Genomic DNA, 16,907 nt, shown 5'->3' on the forward strand with positions numbered 1-16,907 from the left:
GCTTATAAAATGCTTTTGAATGCCTAAAATAGAAGGAGAGGTCACGCTACGACTCCTCTGCTTTCTTTTTTGGAAAGAACCTTCTTAGTTACTTTAGCTGAGCTCTGCTGAGAGTAAGCAAAGTGGAAAAATCAGAAAATTACTTTTTTTTATATGTTTCTGGGGGCAAAAGAGAGAGTGGGAGAAAATAAATGGAAAAAAAGTGACAGTGAGATTATGTGAAAGAGCAAATATGCAAGTGGATGAAGACAGCTGAGGAATAATGCAAGAGGTATGAAAAAAAGCAGCCAGAAAAGAGCCATGATGATAAACTTAAAGGGAACTGCAGAGCGGAAAGAACATCATAAATAATCATATTTTCAAATAAGAATAACGTATCAGTTTCTGTGACCTGGATAGAGCACAAACCTCCCATGATATTTCCTTAGCATTTTGATGCACACAAAATGCAATTTTCAGCTCAGGCATTTTATTCTTCAATGTAAACAAGCTTTGGGTTTTTAAAATACATATCCTAAAAGTGTTTTCATACATAATACATATATCATAAAAATTTGACTTGCAAACTACTGAGTCCACGTCCCCGCAAGTATTCATTGTGAAGACTCACCACGTATAGAGATAGTACCTTATGGTAGAAATTGACATGCTAAAGCATGAAATGTCTTTTACCAAAGGTAAATAGGATTTTTTGAAGTACAGGACAAAGAAACATCATCGCCAATTTTGCCCAAACTCTAGGAGGGAAGTGTTACGAGGTAGAACTATATTGTTAATTAGTTTCAAATGCTTTGGTGTTCCTTTAAATCTTGCTAATTAAGAGAAATCAAGAGTGGAAAACAGCCCCTTTCTTATCTTCAAGGAATAAAGATGAAAGAAAAACAGAAAATGAAACCTCTTTTCTTGTTCTGTTCTTTAAAACAGAGCCCCAAGAAAATCCGCTTGCGCTCACATAAGGAGAAAGCCCCAAGTATTTACAGAGGGGGAGGGGAAGGAGGCGGGCTGAGAAGCATAATTAGAAGCAAGTTTTCACATTTGATTAAATTCCTCCACCAACAAAACGCACTTAGAGGTATTTTAAGTTAAACCAGTACTTAAGGGCTATGAAAAGCAAGATGACTGCATGTTTGTGGAAGAAGAAAGGGCAATTAAGAAAACCAGGCCAATTTAAAATGCCATATAAATAAAGGCGACCAGAAGTTGATTTAAAGTTTGTCTTCTGTAATTTGTCTCTCCTTTGTCGTGGCACGCTCAGAGAAAGTGAACGCGGGGGATGGAGGGGAGCAGGGGAGGGGAAGGGAGGGGAGGGGCGGAGGGAGGGAGCCTGTCGGATCCTCCTCCTCCGTCTCGCTCCTTCTCTCTCCCTCTCCCACCCTCCACTCCCGTCCGCCCTGCCTTCGCTTTGCGGACTCCCTCGGCTTCTGATTTGGAAGGACGCTGATTGGCTGGAAGCGATTCAACGCACGCGGGGCAAGAGAGCTTTGTCTGAGTTGAAGTGAAGTTGTACAGATTTTAGACTGGAGTCGGCAATCACGGGCGTTTGGTCTCTGCAGCCGAGCGGAGAAAAGGAGAAAGAATCGCTGGGAAAAGAGCCACTGCAGACTCCGCCGGCGCCCTGCGATAGATGCACGCCGACTACACAAGGGGGGAAACGCGGACGTGACACTCTTTCGCCTGCCAAGAGGACAAACGGCCGCACAAATGCAAGGACTGGACTCCATGCCGCTATTATCTGGGAGTCGTGACACGGTGTGTATAAGACAAAAGTTTGCGAGCTGTTAATTGCTGTGCTGTTATTGAGAGACGCTTTCAAGTTTCGAGTACCAAATGTAGCCTAGCTTTAAGTTGCCAAAGGAAGTTGAGGGAATTGCTTTGCTGTTTTAACTGGCTCTGTGAGAGGAAATCTCATAAAACTGACCGAGGTACCAAATGAATGCTAAAATGCACTTTAGATTTGTTTTTGCACTCCTGGTGGTATCTTTCAACTCCGAGGTACTGGGCAAGAATTTGAAATACAGGATTTATGAGGAGCAGAGGGTTGGATCGGTAATTGCAAGATTATCAGAGGATGTGGCGGATATTTTAGTTAAGCTACCTAATCCTTCTACTGTTCGCTTCCGAGCCATGCAAAGGGGAAATTCTCCTCTACTCGTGGTCAACGAGGATAGCGGGGAAATCAGCATAGGGGCAAAAATTGACCGCGAACAACTATGCCAGAAAAACTTGAACTGTTCCATAGAGTTTGATGTGATCACTCTACCCACTGAGCATCTGCAGCTTTTCCATATTGAAGTTGAAGTGCTGGATATTAATGACAATTCTCCCCAGTTTTCAAGACCTCTCATACCGATTGAGATATCAGAGAGTGCAGCAGTTGGGACTCGTATCCCTCTGGACAGTGCATTTGATCCGGATGTTGGGGAAAATTCCCTCCACACGTACTCTCTCTCTGCCAATGATTTTTTTAATATCGAGGTTCGGACTAGGACTGATGGAGCTAAGTATGCAGAACTCATAGTGGTCAGAGAGCTGGATCGGGAGCTGAAGTCAAGCTATGAGCTCCAGCTCACCGCCTCGGACATGGGGGTGCCTCAGAGGTCTGGCTCATCCATACTAAAAATCAGCATTTCTGACTCTAATGACAACAGCCCTGCTTTTGAGCAGCAGTCTTATATAATACAGCTCTTAGAAAACTCCCCCATTGGCACTTTGCTGCTAGATCTGAATGCCACTGATCCAGATGAGGGCGCTAATGGGAAAATCGTCTATTCCTTCAGCAGTCATGTGTCTCCCAAAATTATAGAGACTTTTAAGATTGATTCAGAAAGAGGACATTTGACTCTTTTCAAGCAAGTGGATTATGAAATCACCAAATCCTATGAGATTGATGTTCAGGCTCAGGATTTGGGTCCAAATTCAATCCCAGCTCACTGCAAAATTATAATTAAGGTTGTGGATGTTAATGACAATAAGCCTGAAATTAACATAAACCTCATGTCCCCTGGAAAAGAAGAAATATCTTATATTTTTGAAGGGGATCCTATTGACACATTTGTTGCCTTGGTCAGGGTTCAGGACAAGGATTCTGGGCTGAATGGAGAAATAGTTTGTAGGCTTCACGGACATGGTCACTTTAAACTTCAGAAGACTTACGAAAACAATTATTTAATCTTGACAAATGCCACGCTGGATAGAGAAAAGAGGTCTGAATATAGTTTGACTGTAATCGCTGAGGACAAGGGGACACCCAGTCTCTCAACAATAAAACATTTTACTGTTCAAATCAATGATGTAAATGACAATCCACCCCACTTCCAGAGAAGTCGATACGAATTTGCAATCTCAGAGAATAACTCGCCAGGGGCATATATCACCACTGTCACAGCCACAGATCCTGATCTTGGAGAAAATGGGCAAGTTACATATACCATGTTGGAGAGTTTTATCCTGGGAAGTTCCATAACTACATATGTAACCATTGACCCATCTAATGGAGCCATCTATGCCCTCAGAATCTTTGATCATGAGGAAGTGAGTCAGATCACTTTCGTGGTAGAAGCCAGAGATGGTGGAAGTCCAAAGCAACTTGTAAGCAATACCACAGTTGTACTCACCATCATTGACGAAAATGACAACATCCCCGTGGTTATAGGACCGGCACTGCGCAATAATACCGCAGAAATCTCCATCCCCAAAGGGGCTGAAAGCGGCTTTCATGTCACAAGAATAAGGGCAATGGACAGAGACTCTGGTGTGAATGCTGAACTCAGCTGCTCCATAGTAGCAGGTAATGAGGAGAATATCTTCGTAATTGATCCACGATCGTGTGACATCCATACCAACGTCAGCATGGAATCTGTTCCCTACACAGAATGGGAGCTCTCAGTTGTCATCCAGGACAAAGGCAATCCTCAGCTGCATACCAAAGTCCTTCTGAAGTGTATGATCTTTGAATATGCAGAGTCAGTGACAAGTACAGCCATGACCTCAGTAAGCCAGGCATCCTTGGATGTCTCCATGATTATAATTATTTCCTTAGGAGCAATTTGTGCAGTGTTGTTGGTTATTATGGTGCTGTTTGCAACTAGGTGTAACCGAGAAAAGAAAGACACTAGATCCTACAACTGCAGGGTAGCGGAATCAACTTACCAGCATCACCCAAAAAGACCCTCCAGGCAGATCCACAAAGGGGACATCACATTGGTGCCTACCGTAAACGGCACTCTGCCCATCAGATCTCATCACAGACCGTCTCCTTCTTCATCTCCTACCTTAGAAAGAGGGCAAATGGGCAGCCGGCAGAGTCACAACAGTCACCAGTCCCTCAACAGTTTGGTGACAATCTCATCGAACCACGTGCCAGAGAATTTCTCATTAGAACTCACCCATGCCACCCCTGCTGTTGAGGTAAGATCATACCCTCCACCTATTCACTGACAAAGTCAGCTGTTAGTGATCAGAAGTTGTGTATGTGTTAGTTCTTAAACGTTTCCAGTACTAAGTAACAATACTAACAATATGCAAATTAAATAGAATACCAGTTACATTATGTAGGTATAGCAAGTATACACACCTTTTGCATACTGCCTTAAGTTTTTCATAAAGAATTTACTTGCATGTACCATGTGTAATATTGAAAAGTAAATGTGAAGCTAGCAAAGGACTATCTAATTAGAGTCCCCTTATCCTCAGATTATGATACTTCAAGCTAGAAATAAACAGGCTTGCTTTATTCTCAATAGTTGTGGTCTCTAAGAAAAATAAAAAACTGGGGTCTCCAGAATCCCATCTCAGTGCATGTGTATTTGTTCAGCTTTTGAAATGTTTCTGACATTATTTTAACTACATGTGTTAGAATGTATTTTACAGCATTTTCCATGTATTTTTATAACTGATCACTTTCATCTGAACTATAAGATAGAGGGAATCAATTAGTTTTCTATAAAGGAATCCTCTTTCAAAAAGAGAATGTCAGCTGTATGAGAGCATCCAAATTTCTCTGGGATGCATTTCAGTTCTGTTTGGTGGCTGGCTGCATGGTCCTTCAGAGTCCAGCATATGTAAATCTTTAAAACGGAGATAGTATGTTCAGTTAATTAGCATGAAATAGTGAGTAACTGTATTTGCTTGCTTAAAGCTTTTGAGTATTGGGGGATTTGTTTCCAGGAATCAGTACTGTCTGTTTGGTTTCCAGCAGGTCTCCCAGCTTCTTTCAATGCTTCACCAGGGACAATATCAACCAAGGCCGAGTTTTCGAGGAAACAAATATTCCAGGAGCTATAGGTATGAATTACCCTCGTGCTACCTATTAAGTCTCAGATAACACGAACGCTGAAGACTAAAAACTATACTTTCTCTGATTTCTCTTTCTAGATATGCCCTTCAAGACATGGACAAATTTAGCTTGAAAGACAGTGGCCGTGGTGACAGTGAAGCAGGAGACAGTGATTACGATTTGGGGCGAGATTCTCCAATAGACAGGTTGCTGGGCGAAGGATTCAGCGACCTGTTTCTTACAGATGGAAGAATTCCAGCAGGTAAGAGCGTGGTGATAGATAAATCCTTATTTTCAGATCAACTACACCAGTGAAGTGAGCAATTTCTCCCATGCTTTTATTTCTTCTTTGTTCTTTGCACTAAAGTATCTGTAATACACACACCATTAGCAGTGAACATAGACTGAAACAATTTTAAATTGTTTAATTAAAATTCATAGTAAACAGTTGGTAGAGAAAGGGAATAAGCAGGAGAGCTTAAGAGGACAAGACGGAAGGAGTGGGGAGAGGAGGCGAGAAAATGACCCCACTCCCCTCCTCTCTCTACCCCATCTACTACCGTCATAGGACACTCTTGAGCAACTCTGTAAAATTACTGGGTGGTTGTTTTTATTCAGAGAGCCTGTTTTGGTGCCTAGTGGTGAACTGGACTATAATTTGGAGGACACATTTCCTGTGATGGGAACCAACTCGCATAATCAGAGATTAAAATACACCAGGGAATGGTACACTTTAATCACTAAAAATAGGAGAAAGAATGCATCTTTGTAGGTGGTAGGCATGGAATAATGTTGCCACCTTTCATTTTAAGTGTCCACTGTAAATGGAAGAGGAACAGGAGTCCAAGAGGGGAATTTATAACTACACAGCTAGATGGAGGAGACCCTATTAAGTTACGAGCTATATTTTCGTTAGACTCCCTTCTCTCCAATCCTGCAGTAGAAACACTCAGATCCCGCTGAGTAAATACTGGCTGCATCACTGTAGCAACCCTGTTACTAAAGACTGTAATAATATATCAACCCTTAGGAACATATTCTTTTGGCTACTTATGTTTCTAAATTCCACCAAATGTTGATCAAATAACTGCCACTTGACAAATGAATAAGTGAAGTGATAAATGAAAGAAAGGCAGAACAAAACTATATTACCTTGCTGAGTCCATGGAACAACTGTTTTCTAAGTACAGATAAATAAGAGAGTTTAGGAAATAGACATGGGAGAGCTTCAGAGAGCCAGAGAAATTCAGTGGAAATCAGTACATAGGAACTCTATCTCTCGTAAACTGAAGTGGTAGTGGCGGCAGTAGCTGCAGCAGTATTAATATTAGTCCCAGCAGTCGCAGCAGTGGTTACCAGCAACGCCCTAGTACTTACTCTGGGCCCATGAGGAATTCTATACCTGAACAACCTCTTGCAACACTTTGACATAGGAATTAATGGTGGCGGTAATAACAGTAGTGTTCATATTTTTTTTTTAGATTTGAAAACTGAAGCTTATAAAGGTTAAAAAAAAGTATCCAAAATCAAGCAATTTGTACATGATAGAGGTGAGATTTGAACCTATCCCTCTACTCATTAAACACTAATCTATCAAGAATAATATAAAGTAACAGGTTTTTATTTTTTTGTAATATGTTGTATGTCATATTTGTTCTTACATTCTAAAGTCTTACAGTACTACTGTCTGTAACTTATTAAATGCTGCTTATTTAATTATGCTATTACCGTAATAGATACTGCATTTCTGGCAGGATGAATGTATGGGAAGGACTTCTAGTGGCATGAAGGGCTACAATCAATGTACATTGAGAGCCGAGATACTTACAGTCACCCATGGTGTCTTTTTCTTTTTCTTTTTTTAATGCATAGACTCCCTAGACCCATTTAAAGAGAAATCCTTGAAAACCTAGTGGAATATATATGGCCTAAGACAACTTGCTCAAAGAGAAACAGTTTTATTCTTCTTACCCATGAAATGAAAGAGCGGGCTGAATTTCTATGATTCTGTGATCCTGATGGAACTCTAATTTTGAATATTGATCTCTAATTTTGAATAAGATGATTTCCCAAATTACATTATTTCATAAAACAGAAAAGTAACATCATGGGTATAATATCAATTATCTCATTATATGTGTTATTTTTTCAATTGTAGAAAGTCAACTCACTGACACAATTCTATCAGTATAGTTAAAAGGAGAATAACTGCTCCTACTTAGATAACCTTGCCATTTCTGAGCCTAAATTATACCTAAAGTCCTTTTTAAATTCTGAAATTGTATAATTCAATAGCTAATCACGGTCTAGTTTTTTAAAAAAGGTCACGACGCCTCTTTCACTCTATCCTATACTTTCAAAGTTACCACCACCAGCTATGTTCATGGCAGGAGAGTTACCTAATGCTTGAATTAAAGTAATGAAAGTAAATGTTAAAGAATAAAGACATCTGGGAAACAACAGGTAGACATTGATAAACTCTAGATAATAGTGAGTCTTATTTAGTGAGTAACTTGAGTCTCCTCCTAAGTTACATTTCTTTTCAAAGTTAGAGGCTTACCTTTATATTATCACCAACACCAGTGAATATGTAGACAATTCTTTACAAAACAATTCCATATTTACACAATCATACTTAATCTGGGTGTGTGGTGGGAGAGCTGGGGTATGGCATCGTACTGCAATAGACTGTATCAGAGTACATACACTTCTGCCTGACTAGCAACCTGTCTCTATGTGGGGTGTTGTAGAAAGTATTCTAGAGGCATAGAGCACCAGGAAATCACCAATGATCCATAAAATATCTTAAGCTTTATGCATGGTTGGCTATTAGAAATGTGCATAATCAAATATCTGTACAAAGATAACCATCCCTTAATTATGACCATCATTCTGATGATACATCACCCATATTCTGGCTTATCCTTCACCCTGGCAGCTTCTGCTGGCACATTAGGGTGTAAAATTTGTGCTTTGTAAACTTTATATTCCCAGGAAATATCCCAAGTAGAAAAAAAAAAAAAAAAAAAGTAAGTCCACATCTGAATGCCATTAACAGAAATCAGCACAGTTTTTCTAAAGCATGAATATTTTTAGAACTTCAGTGTCTTATTCCAACAATGTTTTTTCTGCATTAGACTGTGATCAAATATAGATTATGTTATGTTGCTTTGCCTGCCAAACAGGGTCATTTCTGGTCATTCATTCTATTAATTCCCACAGGAGGATCCTGCATTCTGAGCAGTAAAGTCAGCACGCATTTTTGTCTGTTGGCTCATGTTTGTCAACATACTTTCTTCCTTACTCAGTCAACTTTGAACCACAACACTATATACACGCTTGCAAAATCTCGCTTTTCCCAAAGTGTTAGCTACACCAGGATGTTCTTGTGATACCCCTCCTTGATTGGGCGCATTCCATTTTTTTATCATTGTATCATCTGTGATTACTTAATTCAAATATTTGTCTTTAATTCCATGTCCTCACCATTCTCATGGCTGGTATCCTACTTCTGGCCTTTCTTCCATGGCTGGTTTTCTGTACCAGCACATGAATTGATATTCACTCTCCAGTAGCTTCTTTCTTTGTCAAATCTTTCTTTCATACAGCTTGAACAACTTTTTCAGAACATTTTAATTTATACTTTTTGTTTCAAAAGCAATAATTGACTTTTGTTGCCTGGCAACACCTAATTCAGCTATTTATCTTGGCATTCCAAGGCCAATGAAATCCACTCCTAGCTTATTAACTTTCAATTTTTTTTTTTTTTGTATCTTTTGCAATAGGCAGAGCCATCTCTTCCCGTAACACACCAATCCTTTGCTCATGTCACCTTTCTACCTGAAAAAGTGGCTTCTCTTCACTTTGTCTTCTATTCATCTCTCAAAGTTTGTTTCAAGTTGCTCTTTCTTTAACTACTTCAGCATCCACCTCTACTCTTTTCTTTTTTTAAATTTTATTTTTACTGAAGTAGAGTTGCTGTACAATATTATATAAGTTATAGATGTACAATATAGTGATTCACAATTTTTAAAGGTTATACTCCATTTACAGTTATTATAGAACATTGGCTATATTCCCTGTGCTGTACAATATATCCTTGTAGCTTATTTATTTTATACCTAACAGTTTGTACTGCTTAATCCCTTACCCCTGTCTTGCCCCTCCCCACTTCCGTCTCTCCACTGTTAATAACTAGCTTGTTCTCTACATCCGTGAGTCTGCTTCTTTTTTGTTATATTCACTAGTTTGTTGTAGTTTTTTAGATTCCACATATAAGTGACATCGTACAGTATTTTTTTTTCTTTTTTTAACATGCCCTCATCATCGTATAGTTTGGCACTTTAACTGGGCATTTATGACCTCATTTGTAACACTTGATTATTCTTATACCAGAAGCCATTTGAGGGCAGGAAGCACTTTACATATGGCAGGCTCTTAATAGATAATTGATTGATCACTCAATGACTAATGGCTTGATAGATGTTAGGCATATGTTTTTCTTCTTATGTCCCATGCTTGCTTCCTGCCCTACCTATAAGGTCTAGCACAGGGGCAAAATTGGCCATCATGCTGTGGGAAAAAAGAGTTCTCTGTTTCCCCATGACTTTCCCTTTCCAGAGGAAATTTAACCACCTGACAGAGCTTTCAAGGAGTGACAGGAAGGTTGGCCACTTGCACCACTAGCCAACAAGTTCTGATTCATTGGATACGGTGTGGAACATCTGTGGCTCTAAGTTACATGTACACTGAGGATGATTTCGAACAGTTGAGTCTCAGGAAAAAGGTTGAAAATATCAATGAAATTAAGAAATGCCCTCTTCTGTGTCACTGCTCTTCCATCTCTATTATTTTGGCCCTCCTTCTCTCCATTAGTCTTTATTCATCAATTTTTCATATTTTTTGAATTTTAAAATTTTATGTTATTTTTTTATTACTAAAGCCCCATTTATTTACTGTGAAGTTATAAAATAGCATTCCCTGTCTAAAAACTCCTATGACCAAATTTATTTTTAATATGAACTGTTGTTTGAATCACCCAGATGGTACTGATGGTTATTTTCATTATGTTCAGTTCTCTAGAAAGCTGATCATGCTCGGGATTCTTAGAAGCTTGTGTAATTTTTCCCTTTTCCCCCTGTCATTAAACATTAAAACAAAACAAAGCCAATCAAACAATTAAGTCCTTCCCACAGAATTAAAGACCAGAAAACAAATGAAGAGGTGTCATCAGGTCTGTTCCCCTTCCTTCTAAAAGGATGTGAGTAAGACAATATAGACAGGTCTCCTTTCCATTTTCAGAGACTCAGGGAATTAGGAAAAAAAAAAATTCATTACCACTTTGATAGTTATTTCAGTACTTAGAAAACCTCACTGCTATGAAGGTATTCCAGTTACTTTCAACACATTTTGGTTTTGTCCACATTTAAATGAGGAACAACGATAGTTGGTAAATATTTCCAAATAGTAATAATGCATTAACTCAGCGCATCTAAACATCTTTTTATTCTTGCTTATTTAAATGTAACCTTTCTTCATAGCAAAATGACACAAGGATTCTCAATATTGCTGTCTTTCTGTCATGCCATTGTGATTCCCATGGGATTGGCATTCACACTATCCAGCATCTTCCCTACTTTGAATTTCTAGCCTTCCTAGCAAGCAGACTTTTCTTCTCACAGTTCTTGCTCTCATTTTTGTCCCTCAACTTACCCCTTCTCTATTAAAAATTGAGGCCCAGAATGGATGAGGTATAAGGACAGAATTATCTTCAAGGCTCAAATGATGAAAAGCAGTGACTTCCACACCTTTGAACAAAGTCCTTTCCTTCTCCTTTTCTGAAAGGCAACATTTATTCTTCACTTCTCTTTTTTGTGCATAAATCTTTTCCAAAATTTTGTTTTAAGGCATACACTAAATATGGGATCAACCCTGCTAACAAAGTTTTAACTGTACAATACAGTATCATTAACTGTAGGTACAGTGTTGTACAGCGGAGCTCTTGAACTTAATCTTGCTTAACTGAAAATTTATGCCTGTTAATCAGCAATTCCCCATTTCCCCCTCTCCCTAATCCCTGCTAACCACCATTTCACTCCTGGATTCTATGAATTTGACCATTTCAGATGCCTCATATACAGGGAATCATGCAGTTATGTGTCCTCCTGTGACTAGCTTATTTCGCTAAGCTTAATGTCCTCAAGATTCATCCACATTATCACATATTAGAGAGTTTTCTTCTTTTTTAAGGTGGAATAATATTCCATTGTATGCATATACTACATTTCCATTAAACATTCAGTGGACATTTAGGTTGTTTTCACATCTTGGTTATTGTGAACAGTGCTGTAGTGAACAGAAGAATGCCAATATCTCTTCGAGATCCTGATTTCAATTCTTTTGGATAAATATCCAAAGATGGGATTACTGGCTCATACAGTAGTTCTCTTTTTTAATTTTTTGAGTAACCTCCATATTATTTTCCATAGTGGTTGCACCATTTTACATTCCCCACAACAGTGTACAAGGGTTCCAAGTTTTCCTCACCCCCCCCCACTTGTTATTGTTTGGGTTTTTTGGTTTGTGTTTTATTACAGCCATCCTATAATAAAACTGGTATGAGGTGATTTCTTATTGTGCTTTTTGATTTGCATTTCCCTGATGATTAGAAAATATGTAGCGAATGCCCACTCTATGCAGACATTTCAGACCTTTCCCAGGTGCTGGGGGTACATCAATAAGCACACTGGACAACTAGCTTCCCCTGACCAGGGATTTGGCATTGTTCAAGAGTCAGCCTTTTTTTAGCAATAACTTGGGAGGAAGAGAAATCTTTCTTAAGCAGCCAGATCTACAGAATTAGCTCTGAATATGTAAGTATGGCTGATATCAATCCAATTTTCATTCAAATCTAAGATAATTACTTTGCATTTTCTGAATTCTGTCATTTGCCCTAAAATGAAATCATGATATTGAAGAGACCTAAGCTGTCACTGAAAAAGATGGATGGTTTGTGGAGTATATTTTACATCTTCACATTTCTTGGTTGTTCTGTAGTTTAGTTATCACATTTGCCAAATTTAGAGTTTTGCCCTCTTCATTTTTCTGCTTTTCTCATATCATCGATTATTTTCTATGAGTGTAACCACTCACATTCCAACAGTGCATAATAACATCTGGAAGAACTAACCAGTCGTTTTTCATATTCTTCTTCTTTTGATGACTTCTCCAACTCTTTGAATTTCAAACCTCTAAAAGACTTCTTAACAGGGTAACTGCAGATGCCTGGTATTTGAGGATAATTTGCACTGCTGTTTTAAGGAACAAGTCGATAAATAATCCAGAATACTTTTAATAGAGATTGACAAGTATAATTACCTGATAGCTTATTATATTCTCAATGCCTCCATTAAAAGTAAAGTAGGTCAGATAGACCTCAATATCTAGAAGGTACTCAATGGTAGTACTCAAGGCTTATCTGGTGGCATTCTAAAGTTATGGATTTCCCTTTACAGCTCTGGGTTTTTATAGAGTTTATGTTCAGCAAATATTTCATCACCCACACCTTAGCTCTTTTCCAAACTTCTTCATTAGTAAGTTGTCAATCCATTTTCTCATTACATGAGTAGCAGAGGATATCCCTGAGAAGTACATGAGTCACAACCCTCCTTTGCTTATCTGATAGACAAAAAAATATATATACCAGGTCCACAAAACCAGTAGTCAAATCAAAATTGTAACTGTAGTCCACCTCATATGTATAATAATGGGTTAGTATCATGGTCATAGTTTAAAATTGTCTTATTCTATGTTTTAAAAAATAAAATGATAATTTTTTCTATTATTTTGAGTCACACGAAGTATAATAACGAATCCCCACTGCTTTCCTTGAGTGCAGCTATGAGGCTGTGCACGGAAGAGTGCAGGGTCCTGGGACACTCTGACCAGTGCTGGATGCCACCTCTGCCCTCACCTTCCTCTGATTATAGGAGTAACATGTTCATTCCGGGGGAAGAATTCCCAGCACAGCCCCAGCAGCAACATCCGCATCCGAGTCTTGAGGACGACACCCAGCCGGTAGATGCTGGTGAGAAGAAGAAGAGTTTTTCCACTTTTGGGAAGGACTCCCCAAACGATGAGGACTCTGGGGATACCAGCACGTCCTCTCTGCTCTCGGAAATGAGCAATGTGTTCCAGCGCCTCTTACCCCCTTCCCTGGACACCTATTCTGAGTGCAGTGAGATGGATCGATCCAACTCTCTGGAACGCCGGAAGGGACCTTTGTCAGCCAAGACTGTGGGTTACCCACAAGGGGTGGCGGCCTGGGCGGCCAGTACGCATTTTCAAAACCCCACCACCAACTCTGGCCCCCCACTTGGAACTCATTCCAGTGTGCAGCCTTCTTCAAAATGGTTGCCGGCCATGGAGGAGATCCCTGAAAATTATGAAGAGGATGATTTTGACAATGTGCTCAACCACCTCAATGATGGCAAACATGAACTCATGGATGCCAGTGAGCTAGTGGCTGAGATTAACAAACTGCTTCAAGACGTCCGCCAGAGCTAGGAAATGATAGCAAAGCATTTTTGTTTCCATATATATGGAAATAGGGGACAGCGAAAACCCTGAAAGAACTGGCATTGCCACATAGTTGCATTTATCATAAATGTGTCTGTGTATATTGAATATTAAATACTGTATTTTCGTATGTACACAATGCAAGTGTGATTATTTTAATCTGTATTTTAAAAATACATTTGTACCTTATATTTATGTGTAATTTAACAGACAAATTTTATTTTTTTACTCCCATGACAGACATGTGTCTCCTAATCATGTAGAAACTAGCCACTGTTCAAATCTGATATAATATTCAACCACAAAGTATAAAGGCACTGCTTAGATTAGTTATGTTGGGGAAGAAACTGTTATGCTGTAGGAACAATCCCACTAAAGCATTATTCAATTCTTAGTTCCATTAAGTGATCCAGCTTCTATTTTCTTTAACTTTTTTAAAAAAGTAAGCATCAAGAAAAATGTTTAACTCTTTTATTATTATCGTTGTTATTATTTTTACTGGTCTCTGCTAGTTCTGAGAGTCGGACTCTTACAGTAAAATTGAAACATGAGGTGAAATTTTATTTCAGGACTGGGAAGTATCTTTCACAGACAATGATGTAAAAAAACAGGACTAGAATCGGTTTTCTAACTCCCAGGCTCCTACTATTCCAGGGCATCACACTGGCCTGTTCTTGAGAATATTTCTGCTAAAGTATTATCATCTATTCATAATCAAGGTAAACAATGAATTTTATTCCATCCTTGTAATATGAGAGGTGCCCCAAGGAAATGGAATCTGTCTTTTAAATGGATAACAGTGTGTATTTTAACAGCATAAAGTATTAATGGACAAAGACAATTATGTCGGTGTCCCTCCTAGGGTAGTAAATATAATTGATTTATCCTGAAACTCTTCTATTTGAATCTTCCCCTCTCCTCTCACAATACTTGAACATGTTTATTTTTTGTAATGTTTTTCGCTATAACTCTTCACTCTTAGCTTTTGTCTCTAGTGCATGATCTCATATTTTTGCTTTTATTTTTAGTATAAGAACATTTATAAAATTACAGTTTTTGTTATTGCAATTCTGTTTTATTTGTTGTGTGACAAACGGCAAATTCTTTATTTATTGTGCTGTTATCTCTCTGTGTGGAATGCCTTGGAAAGGGAGATCGTTGTTATTATGACTGTTCTCATTTATGACCTAGCTTCTATTAATGTTATTTCTATGAATACACTATCTTGGATTGTACTCTCCAGAAAATTTTACTGTCAATGAAAATAAAAGGAAAATTGAAGTAAAGCTAAAGAACTGTCCATACATCAGAGTCCTGTTCCTACATATATGTTCAAAAGTTTTGCATGAAGCATACCCCTCATGAGAGGGTAATTCAGAGTTGGGTTTTGAATAGTAGAGAGGGAATATTCAACTCGCTTGGAAACAAGAAAAACCACAATGGAAAAGGAATGAATTTGAGATCTGTAATGGAAATGAAAGCAGTCTACCATATTTCCAGTAGATTAAAGAATTGAAATGCATTTGAAGTATAAAGAAAAAGGAATAATCAACAGTAACCACTTGAACATTTCTCAAATTATTTCTCAGACCATTTTGTGTTAAGTTGTGTCAGGAAAAAAAGTGTACCCTTACACTGTTTCCAAGAGGTGAAAATATTATCTTCTTTGGTTTACTAGTAGGGAAATGAAATACTAGGAAAGTTAAATAACCTTAAAATGGAGGAAACTCAGATATTTTAATTCTCAACTGAGTACCACATCAAATAGATGTGTTATGTCTTTCAAAAGGCACATTTTCCTTTGTAGAAGGGATTACAATTACAAGTGAAATTTCAGTTTATTTTTCAGTAGATTACACACACAAATGCTAACAAATGCTTTTTCTTTAAGAAAAAGACTTTCATAACTTCACTGTTCTTAATTTAAAGCACCAACAGTAATTTAGGAAGCAAAGCTGGAAATCAATGTTCGAATGATGTAAAGTAAATAAAATGCAATATTGTATTAAACAGAAGACCTTTGTACATTGTCTGTACAGGAAGCATTCCGTGTCTCAGGCTCCTTGTTTCTCCAGCCTCCCCGCTCTTCTTACTTCCCATGCCCCAGGTTAAGGGATATTAGGGCAAGCTTTTCACTTTTCACTCTTGTTCTTTTCACAGGTAATATTATCTCAGTAAAGGCTGGAGTGTCTGCTGCCATGATAGCAACCTAACTTCTCATCAAATTTATATTTCCTCTTCTTTGATACCATGCCCTTCCTCAGATTGAAACAACCAAAAAGCACTTCAGTCAAGGATATCCCTTCCTCCATTTGGCCCCAATGGATTCCCTTAAATGTTCTTCAGTGATAATCATCCATTAAGGGAATCATCTTCCAATAATGTAATTTGACACTGAATCTGTTGCTTAACATATCTTCCTTTTAAATGCTCATAGGATGATTAGAATTGGCTTTCTTCAGATTCTTATAAGTTACTATATTAACACGGTTATTCATTTATCATTTCTTTCTTTCTTGGTATTTGGCAGATGGGGCTTATAACTTTGTTAAGCATTTAAATTCTTGTTCCTCCTGTCACACATATATCAAATTTACCACTTACCAATAGATAACTGTTAAGGCAAAAGATGGGTAAGTCACTGTCTTATTGGAGTCACTGAAGAAGTGTCATTTGTGAAAATCAGCTTAGCTTCCTTGTTTCATCCATTTGATACCAGCTAATGTCAGAAAATATTCAAAACTGAGTTTGAATTACTGACACATTAAAATTCAAAGAATAGTGAATCTATGTAAAATTTAGTTGTATGGGTGAAAAATGGATTGTCTGACATAGCAACCTGCAATCCTGCATGAACTCACAGAACTGATCCAAGACAATTCAGGCAATTTGCCGGACTATCAAAAAGTTTTGATGTTTCTGTTCCAATTCAATATATCTTGATTAAACATCATCACAGTATCAAAAACAAAAGGATACACTAAATAGGCAATAAATATTGCTATATAAAATTAAAGCCAAACCATATGAAAGTCTTAAAGATTTGTGTTGAGTT

The 16,907-nt window shown here is 38.1% G+C and overlaps 1 protein-coding gene across 4 annotated transcripts; it reads left to right on the plus strand.

Moving 5' to 3' along the window:
- Window positions 1-1,688: 1,688 nt before the first annotated feature.
- On the plus strand, window positions 1,689-15,035 carry PCDH18 (protocadherin 18). 4 transcript variants are annotated; one of them, XM_061191084.1, is made up of 4 exons: window positions 1,689-4,407; window positions 5,195-5,283; window positions 5,374-5,537; window positions 13,173-15,035. In XM_061191084.1, exons 1-4 carry the CDS (start codon window positions 1,930-1,932, stop codon window positions 13,838-13,840), a joined length of 3,399 nt encoding a protein of 1,132 aa, XP_061047067.1. In that variant the 5' UTR covers window positions 1,689-1,929; the 3' UTR covers window positions 13,841-15,035. The 4 variants fall into 4 exon arrangements, with proteins under 4 accessions (XP_061047067.1, XP_061047068.1, XP_061047069.1 ...); XM_061191085.1 differs by having other exon boundaries at window positions 5,198-5,283; XM_061191086.1 differs by having other exon boundaries at window positions 13,264-13,450.
- Window positions 15,036-16,907: the final 1,872 nt, after the last annotated feature.

This window comes from Eubalaena glacialis, chromosome 5 (assembly GCF_028564815.1).
Source record: "Eubalaena glacialis isolate mEubGla1 chromosome 5, mEubGla1.1.hap2.+ XY, whole genome shotgun sequence".
NCBI lineage: Eukaryota > Metazoa > Chordata > Mammalia > Artiodactyla > Balaenidae > Eubalaena > Eubalaena glacialis.

What these genes read in the sequence shown, in the direction of transcription:
- PCDH18 (XM_061191084.1), top strand. Translation starts at nt 1,930, where the DNA reads ATGAATGCTAAAATGCACTTTAGATTTGTTTTTGCACTCCTGGTGGTA. An exon ending in ATGCCACCCCTGCTGTTGAG is followed by an intron (nt 4,408 to 5,194) that starts GTAAGATCATAC and finishes TTTGGTTTCCAG; the next exon opens with CAGGTCTCCCAGCTTCTTTC. An exon ending in AGATGGAAGAATTCCAGCAG is followed by an intron (nt 5,538 to 13,172) that starts GTAAGAGCGTGG and finishes CCTTGAGTGCAG; the next exon opens with CTATGAGGCTGTGCACGGAA.